This window comes from Arachis ipaensis, chromosome B09 (genome assembly GCF_000816755.2).
Source record: "Arachis ipaensis cultivar K30076 chromosome B09, Araip1.1, whole genome shotgun sequence".
In the NCBI taxonomy this organism is placed as follows: domain Eukaryota; kingdom Viridiplantae; phylum Streptophyta; class Magnoliopsida; order Fabales; family Fabaceae; genus Arachis; species Arachis ipaensis.
The window spans coordinates 3,709,050-3,718,546 of NC_029793.2; the positions used below are offsets into that span (position 1 = coordinate 3,709,050).

At 31.9% G+C, this 9,497-nt stretch overlaps 2 protein-coding genes across 5 annotated transcripts in view; both read left to right on the forward strand.

Annotated features, from left to right (window-relative positions):
* On the forward strand, positions 1,897-4,434 carry LOC107619091 (protein CURVATURE THYLAKOID 1C, chloroplastic). The gene is made up of 7 exons (XM_016321307.2): positions 1,897-2,049; positions 2,166-2,295; positions 3,060-3,154; positions 3,258-3,344; positions 3,584-3,646; positions 3,733-3,770; positions 4,072-4,434. Exons 2-7 carry the CDS (start codon positions 2,193-2,195, stop codon positions 4,124-4,126), a joined length of 441 nt encoding a protein of 146 aa, XP_016176793.1. The 5' UTR covers positions 1,897-2,049; positions 2,166-2,192; the 3' UTR covers positions 4,127-4,434.
* Positions 5,337-9,497, forward strand: part of LOC107618572 (golgin candidate 5) — a 10,302-nt gene continuing 6,141 nt past the window's right edge. For 2 of the 4 annotated variants that reach the window (XM_016320674.2, XM_016320675.2), the window contains exons 1-4: positions 5,344-5,715; positions 6,079-6,234; positions 6,475-7,991; positions 8,801-8,872. In XM_016320674.2, the coding sequence (XP_016176160.1) occupies positions 6,087-6,234; positions 6,475-7,991; positions 8,801-8,872 (1,737 nt within the window). In that variant the 5' untranslated portion in view covers positions 5,344-5,715; positions 6,079-6,086. Of the gene's footprint in view, positions 5,716-6,078; positions 6,235-6,474; positions 7,992-8,800; positions 8,873-9,497 lie in introns of all 4 variants that reach the window. The other 2 variants (XM_016320676.2, XM_021110361.1) reach the window with 2 other exon arrangements.

A 9,497-nucleotide genomic window follows, 5' to 3' on the forward strand; every position in this document is an offset into this window, starting at 1 on the left:
AATAAAATTCAAATATATTATGAATAAAAAGTAAAAACACTAATATTAAGACAGCTTTATGTATTCTCCTTAATATGTAACATTTAAAGTTAATTTAATTTATTATTAATAAAGGAACTATTCATGGTGTTATCAGATTATTTTTTATTTATTTTGACACAATTTACAATATATTTATTATAAGAGTGAGATATTTTTATTAATGGTGCAATATCATTTATTATTAAATGATTTAAAAAGATAAATTAATTATACCACAATAAATAATATTGGCAGGAGTACGATTGACAATTAGAAAGAATCCATTTCATAATTAGAGAAAAAGACCCAACAAGAATTTTAGAAAAGTAGTTTTCTACGTAAGTGTTAACTTTATATTAAAAAATCATGTCCATAATTAATGAAATAATCATGTTATTATATGACAGCAGCTGAGTCTCTCATTTATTAATGATAAAATCTCTTTCACATTCAAGTTTAGGATTTTTGTTTAACAATGATTAATTCCAAACGAATTTAGCTTTCATTTAAAGATTTATCTTTAAATAAGTTATTGCATATAAAATAAAATTTAAATATTTAATATTTATTTAAATAAATAAGTAAATTAATTATTTGATCAATATAAATTGGTTCAATTTTTTATTTTTAACCTTTGGCAAGAAAAAAAAATTAGTCATACAAATTTTATTTTTTTGGAGTCATCTTTTAGATTTCTGTTAGAAGATTTTTTTATTGTTCACGATATTTTATAAGACTGTGTTTGATATGTAAGAGCTATGACACGGACACGGGACACGACACGACATAGGACACGCCGACATGCGAATTTTAAAATCTTACCTGACACGGGGACATGTATACATATAAAATATAAAGTAGTTTTTAGATAAATCGTAATGATATTTTGATATTTTATTGATATTAAAATATAAATTAAAATTTTTAATTATTTTTAGTATCTTATTTTAATTATATCAAGTATTTAAAATATTTTTTTTGTTTTAATAAATAATAATATACACTATATCTAAATTTATTTTAAAAATATAGTTAAGAATAAGACTGGAAATGCAGGTGTGTCCGGAGAAGAATTTTTTTATTTTTTATTGAGACACGGTTTGGACACAGCAGACACGCGTGTCGGACGAGTGTCGGTGAGTGTCGTGTCCGAAATGCGTCCGACACGCGGACACGACAACTAAGCGAAGTGTCCGTGCTTCATAGTGTAAGAGTGTAAAACTGTGTTTGTTTTTAAGAATAGGATAAGATAAGATATTGAGAACAAGACACAAAAGATAGAGATACAAAATTTTGTATTCTTGTATTCTATTTGGTGATAAATTAGAACAAATTATGAAAATTTAATTTATTCTCATTTTTTTATCCAAAAAATTTGAGAAGAAATATATAATCATAAAAAATATAATTACGAAAAATTAACAAGAATAATAAAAAAAAATAAAAAATAAGTTGTGTTCCTTGTTAGTGTCTCTGTGTTCTTCATGTGGATGGACACAAAATACACTAATTCAATGTCTATGGACACAATATCTCTATTCATATCTTATATGTCAAACACGATTTTGTGTTTTTGTGTCCTTATTTTGGTATCCTATCCCTGTAAATAAATGCAGCCTAAAGGACTAATTCGTCGCGAATCTAAACTTTATTTAAAGTTTTGCCACTGGCCAATAAATTACTGTATACATAAGGCATGATTTTTTTTTTTTGGACGGGCATAAGGCATGATTTGAATATCCGATACTTGGACGAGTGAGCCGAGGTTGGTCCATGTAGTTTTTATATGAAAACAGGCCTAAGGCCCATAAAGTACTTGGCCAAAAAACAGAAGTCCGACCCAAAAACACAGAAAAGTCAACAAAATTGAGAATTTTTATTTTCAGAAAAGTAATTTTATTTGATTTCGATATCTTTTTTGTGGTTCACATTGCTTGGCTTTGAATATTGTGGTTCTCACTTCTCAGTCCCTGTCTCCGAACTCTGAACTCAGTGGCACTCATCTTGCAGCAGTGTACTCTTCCAAAAGTAAACAATTTTGCTTTTGGAATCTAACTTTCTTTTGATGTTCCTCAAATTTTGTTTGACTAAAAGATGAACTAACTATCTGATTTATTTATTTTTTCTTAATAATGATGATTCAGGTTTGTGGTCGCACTTTGGAGTTGGAAATGGCTTCCACTGTTGCAAGCTTGCTACCGCCGTTGCTGGTTCATGGCAGACAATCACATGCTGTGACCATGCATAGTTTCCCCCTTTCTCCTCCTCTTTTTGGTAACCCTTTTTACTTGTTTGTATTTATTTTATTTTTAATTTCTAAGTTGAATTTTTCCCCACATGCACTGTGCGTCTGCAAAGTTTGATTTCTTCTGTGATTGTCAATTCTTCAATTTTAGGCTTTGATTTAAGGTTTTTTCTTTCCTTCTAATTTTTTAATTTTTGATTTTATTTAAAGTGTAGTTAGTACAAGTCCAATTGAATCACTTTTTTTTTTGAAGAAATTAAATTGTCTAATAAGTAATAACACAATGTACCATTAGAATATTTCCATCATAAAATTTGGTTGAAGTAGATTCTAAAGTAAAATGACAAATAAACACGAGGATTTATATTTCAGACAGATTAGTCCTAAAGAAAAAAAAAGTACCAATAAAGTTCTCTAGGATAACAAACATCGATAAGTTAGTTCAAATTAAGATTTTTTATCCTAAACTCTAGACCCTAAACTGCCTGAAGTGGAAATCCTCACGGGTTTATTTGTCACTTTACTGTAATTTTTATATGTACAATTCATCAAAGATGTTGTACTGGATTGGATTCAGTTTAAAAGATTATTATTGTATTTGTGATTTTAAAGTGTGATTTTAATGCACATTAAGATTGCATTTGAACTTTTGTGTCTACGGATCAATTGTAACTATGTCCTTGTCATCATCGTTCCACATCTTTTATTTGATTACCTATAACTTCTGCTGATGCATTTTATCACTGTCTTTGTATTCCGGATTCGATTTTATTTGCCTATTTTTATTTCGTAGAGAGACGAAACCATACTGCTTTTGTTGTGAAGGCCTCTGGAGATAGTTCTGAATCTTCTACTACTCTTACTGTTTTCAAGACGGTTCAGAATGTTGTGAGTTTCTCCTTTCACTCTTATCTCTCGTTCAAAGGATAGAAAAGTGGACTATACAAATAAGTTGATGACTGTCTTTTTTCCCCTTTTCATTTAAAAACAGTGGGATAAACCTGAGGACCGGTTGGGACTAATTGGTTTAGGCTTTTCAGCTGTAGTAGCAGTTTGGGCATCAGCAAATTTGATCACGGTAATTTAAGTATTTAACTTGATCATTGAGATATCATGATCCAGACAAACATCTCTTGAGCCAGTTCACAATATATTCTTTTGTCAAAGTATCTTAACACAAATGGTATCTAGATATGTTGATTTTGGGTATCAAATTAGTCAGAGTGACATTTGTTTTCAAATATAGGGAGATTGTCTATTGAATATTCATTTGCAGCATTCTAATATTGTTTTTGCCTTTGTGAATTTTGTACATAGGCTGTTGACAAATTACCAATTATCCCTACTGCACTAGAATTAATTGGGATACTATTTACTGCGGTAAATGAATACAGATTAAATCTTCTATTTATATTCTTAATGTGCTTAATGTTGTATAGTAACATAACCTTCTCTTTTTATTTCAGTGGTTTACATATCGATATCTCTTGTTCAAGCCCGACCGGTAAGTATTATTGCTCACCTTCATCTTGATATTGACTACATCATAATATTAATAGCATTGGTCGAAATCTACGTCAAAGGACTAATTATAACCATGCAAATTGCAAAATTGGTTGATGATTAAAGCTACCTTGTAAAGAGACTAACCTGTCTCAATTATAGTGGTTAATGATTTTTTTCCTACAATACTTTCTTAAATCGGATCTTTTTTGCTTGTCCTTTGTGACAGAGATCTCAATAAATTGGCTAGTATTGTACCTAATTTGCAAGCAATTCCATTTGAATGTTTTTTACTTACACAGGGAAGAGCTCTTTAGAATCCTGAACAAGTCAGTATCAGATATTTTGGGCCAGTAATTTGTGCTTCCAAAATGTTCCTGTAGATTGTAATTTTAAGTGTAGATTACGAGTTGCTGTAAAAGTTCTTCTGTTGGAGGATTGGATGAAAAGATGCAGCAAGAATTGTAGAAAGGGTCTTGTTTGTAGGGTGAATGATCAATTTGTTACACATCAATGAATTAAAGCTTGCATCTATTTGCTTAGCTTCTTTTTCACCGGAAACACTTAAATAGGAAGGGTGGGATCACCTTTCTACATAGATAAAATAAATAATGTTTTTATCATAAATTATGTTGATAGATAATTCATTAACATGTTGTATCTTACTATCCTTTCGACCTTTCCCATCTCACCCCCTAAAATAATCCAAAAAATATGGTGAAGTGTGAACTAATGTAACATGTATATATGCACTCACAAATTTAAGTCCAACTTTGTCATAGATAATTGCATGTGATTTTCAAATCAAGCTGTCCCTGTGAAAGAAAGATACTTAGAAGTTAGAATGCATTTAAATAAAGTTACTCCATGCTAGTAGTATTATTCCAAATGTTTATTCATTAACTAATCAACCCATATTTTTCTATGAGAAATTCATGCTTTTATAATCATCTTTTGGTTGTGTAAGTAATATTTTATTAAAATTCTATATAAGGAATATAATGTTTGGTAGTTACACCGGATTGATCTCTTAAAACTCCGTTGTTTTATCCTTTAAACGACAACATTCGAGATTTCATATGCATCAATATTAAACTCTAAATTTAATACTTTTCAGAAGATGACAATATAAAATTATAATATCACTTCATAAAAAATAAAGTACTTAAATATGTTTTAATTTCTAAAAAATATTGTGAACTTTTATTTTGAAACATATAAAAATAATTGATAACTAAATTTGGTTCAAATATTTCAAATAATATGTTTATCTCAAACATATTCAAATTAAGACAATTTATTTCAAATCCTTCTATATATAATAGTCTGAACTCCTGAAACTAATTTATCATAATTTTCTAGGATTAAAGCCAAATACTATCTTAAAAATGGTTGGACTAAAATATTTTTTATTTACAAAAGCCAAAATCAAAGTTCATCATTTATATATCAAAAAATATATTTAAGCCAACAATTATATATATAAAAAATGAGAGGTTGTGTAACTTTTTTTTTTCCCTAACAATTTCACCCACCAAATATTTTAATTTTTTAAATTGAGAAATGAAAAAAAAATAATAATTGATTGCTTTGCAAAGCGATAACAACAGAAAGAACCGAAAAAAAGCGCATAACGCCATAGTTTTTTATTTTGCAGAGTTCATCAAACAAACAAAAATCGAACCCGCGTTCTCCAATTACACACCCTCCAAAAAAAAAAAAAAATTGCGCTTTATTTTTCTTCGTTTTCAGTTTTTCACCCCACAATTTATGTTTTTCTTTTTTTTTTTCCAGAAAATACCAAAGGTTACATAGATGTTATGTACAGATATTAAATTTTTCTTTTGTAAATGAAAGTGCTGATCAATAATGCATTGAAGCTGAACAAGTTCAATTTTTGATACTATGTTTTGATTCCCTGGATCCAACGCACTCGCTTCATTAAGGTTTGTTTCTTTTTTATGAATTCAATTTCTCAGCATTCATCAATGTCTTTCTTTTACCAATTTTCATGGCTATACAATGAGTTACATGATTTAGATTCCAATTTTTTTTTTTAAATTTGTTTGTATTATGTTGATGTTCTCCATTTTCTGGTATCTGAAATTTGAAGAACGTGGTGCGTTTTTGAATTGGTAATGTGCATTATGGGGAGGGTTTTATCTGAAATTGAAATTGTGGAAGTGGTTGTTCTTTGAATGGTAATGTGCATAACTGGATTGGAATTTAATCTGAAATTGCAATTGGAGAAGTGTCTGTGTTTGTAATTGGCAATGTGCATAATGTGTAGGCTTTGTTTTGGTTTTCAGCGGCAGAGATGGCGTGGTTTAGTACGAACAACACATGGCGTAGCTTCCCGGATTTGGCGGGAGCGGTGAATAAGCTTCAGGAGAGTGTGAAGAATATCGAGAAGAATTTCGATAGTGCTCTCGGGCTTGAGGAGAATTCTGAATCCAGCAATGAAGGTAATTTATTTGCATTGTTCAAGTTCCAAGCACTGCTCTATGTGTTCTGTCCGAATGGGGTTCCTATGATGACATGGGAGTTTCATAATTGAGATAATAAGTAGATGCAGAGTTTGCTGGTTAGTGTTGGTAGTAATGCTAAGATCAATGAAATTATTGAATTTTGAAATGCAATGTGCTTGCTTTTGGTAGGAATCTTTTGCACTGATTCTACTTCTGGAAATTGTATTTGTCTTTCAGCTTCAGGGTCATGGACTTTACGCCGAGATCCAAAAGCATTGTTTAATCCTGTTATGGCATTTATGGGGAATAATGGTGAGGAAAACACTGATGAAAAATCAGAACTACTAGAATCCCCTCAACAAGAATCTGAACCTAAGAAATCATTGGATAAACCGGTGTCTCCAGATGATGTACCTGTTGCTGAGAAAAAAGAAACCACTGTTGCTGAGGAAAAAGAAGGATTCCAAAATGATAGTGCAGCAGTTGTTACTACTGAAGAAACTACTGCTGCTGAGAAAAAAAAAGGATTGCAAGGCGAGAATGCAGACCTTGTTACTACTGAAGAAACCCTTGGTGAGAAAAAAGAAGGATTCCAAGAAGATAATGCAGCCATTGTTACTACTGAAGAAACCACTATTTCCAAGAAAAAAGAAGGATTCCAAAATGATAATGCAGCCCTTGATACTGCTGAAGAAACCACTGGTGTGGAAAAAGAAACCACCGTCGCTGAGGAAAAGGAAGGATTGGAAAATGATAAAGCAGCCGTTGTTACTACTGAAGAAATCACCGATAAGAAAAAAGACACCACTATTGCTGAGAAAACTGAAGGATTTGAAAATGATAGCACAGCCGTTGTCAATACTGAAGAAACCGCTGTTCAAGAAGTGAATGAAGCAGAGAAGGTAGAAGAAGAAGGTGGTGAACAGATGGAGTCTGCAGATGAAAACACAACCCATGCCACAGCTGATGAAACAACTGTCTTGGAAAAGAATGAAGTGCTTAATGTAGAAGTAGAAGATGGTGAGCGGAAAGAATTAGCAGATGGAACAACTATTCAGAATTTGGACCATGGAAGTGAAGAACACCAACTACCTGAGATGCCTGTTGATTTGTCTGAACTCAACATCCAGCATGCTAAGAGTTTGGATCCTGATCCTGTTGTCATTAATCAAGAAAATGAGATTGCCGAAGCGAGAACTACCGAGAGTTTATTGTCAATGCAACCCATGCCTGTTAATCTTGGAGAGGATCAAGTTGAGGGTAGTACGAGTGATCCTGGTGAGTCACAAGGTATGAGTGATGTGCAACAAAAAAATCAAGTGGAGGCGAATGAGGAAAGTAAAGAAGAGAGGGTGCAAGCAGAAGAAAGTGTGGAGAGAGTTTCTTCCATTCAACCTGAGATATCAGGTGATAGCGACAAAAAAGACAAGGCTGATACTTCTGTTGCACATGCTATGGCTGTTGAGGAAAATGATGCTGCCAGGCATTCACATATTGAAATTTTGTCCAGCTTTAGTCCATCAAATGAATCTTCTGAGGTGGTATCTGAATTAAGTTTGCATGAAAATGAAGCAACTCATGAAGCAAAGGAAGTATATCATAAAGTCAATGATGTCAAAACTGACACTAGAGAGCAGCATTTGCAGTCTGTTACAAATATGTCTGTCTCAGATTCTATGCTTGAAGTGGAGAGGCTGAAGAGGGATATGAAAATGATGGAAGCTGCACTTCAGGGTGCTGCCAGGCAAGCTCAGGTATTTCATTTGCTGCTCATAATCATGATAGTGCAAAAGGATTTTCTGATGCACATTTCATTTTAATTTTCTGAATATACATTGTATTACACATGATGATGAAGATTATTAAAATGGTAGTCAGATAGTTAAGTTTTAATCAAGATTGAAAATGGACAAATTCAATATTTTATTTTTCCACATGTTATGTGATACACATTAGAATTGAAATTTTTAAAATTTTCGGTATAGAAAAAAAAAAAAAACTTGAATTTAAACCCCCTCTCACTTATTCTTGAATTTTTTTAACCTCTTAATGGACTGGCTAGCCTACCAAACATGGATGTGTACCCTTGACGTAGCCTATCAAGGGATAACATCTGATTTTTTAAAATTCGGTATAGAAAAAAAAAAAAAATTTAAATTTAAACCCCCTCTCACTTATTCTTGAATTTTTTTAACCTCTTAATGGACTGGCTAGCCTACCAAACATGGATGTGTACCCTTGACGTAGCCTATCAAGGGATAACATCTGATTTCAGCTAGCTAAAGATGTTGCAATGTTTACAACAGAAATAAAAAAAAGAATAAAAGAAAAGAATAGATGATACAATTATCTTACTAGCACTAGCAAGGTGGAGTTTCCATGAATCACTAAAATGATTTGATTTTGCCTTTTTATTGGATCTCTCCATCTGTTATTGGAGCTGCATGGGTGGTCTGTTTACTCAACATTTCAAACTCCTATGTGAATCTTTTGCAGACATTATTGTGTTTTCACATTTTATTACAATTCTGCAATCTTGAAATTTTTGTTAATTCTCTTTCAGGCTAAAGCGGACGAAATTGCAAAATTAATGAATGAAAATGAACACTTAAAAGGCGTGATTCAGGATTTAAAGGTATAGTTCCTTTTTATGGCACCTAACTCCTGGCATGATATTATGATTTTTAATGCTCAATCTTCTCATTGATACATCCATTCCATATGGTTTGCTAGTCCTTACATTTATTTGTGCATTTAACTGTTTTTTCATGCGATTGTCTAATACGCATGCTAATTGTCTAATCTGCTGTGAAATACTCTATCTCATGTTTTTTTGTGCTTCTCATATGCCTGATCTCTCTAAAGTTGTTACACATTTTGTTTGTTTCTTTTATTTTTGTAAATTGTAAGTATAAAAGTGCTTTTGACCACTCGGTTATAGTTGCATAAAAAACCAACTTGGGTCGGTCTAGTAGTTAGCTCACTAGTCCGCTTAAGCAAGTGTTGGGAGTTCGAATCTCGCCTTGTGCATGCAGCAATTCATTGGTCAGCGGCAAACTTTAAAATGTAGTTCAGATCTGTGACAAATTAGTCCTTGGCTTGCCGGGTTTAGGGATGTTGTGGGAAACGAAAAAAAAAACCTTCAATGGAGATAATTGGTAAAAGCCATTCAAATTTTTCTACATGTGTTATTTGTTATATCATTATCAGATCTGATGAAGTATTTTGTTTTAATCTTTTGGATATCTTTTTTCTTCTTC

Excerpts from the sequence above, each read along its gene's own strand:
- LOC107619091 (XM_016321307.2), top strand. The coding sequence starts at position 2,193 with ATGGCTTCCACTGTTGCAAGCTTGCTACCGCCGTTGCTGGTTCATGGC. Across the intron at positions 2,296-3,059 it reads CCTTTCTCCTCCTCTTTTTG|AGAGACGAAACCATACTGCT; the intron begins GTAACCCTTTTT and ends TTTATTTCGTAG. Across the intron at positions 3,647-3,732 it reads TTGGGATACTATTTACTGCG|TGGTTTACATATCGATATCT; the intron begins GTAAATGAATAC and ends TTTTTATTTCAG.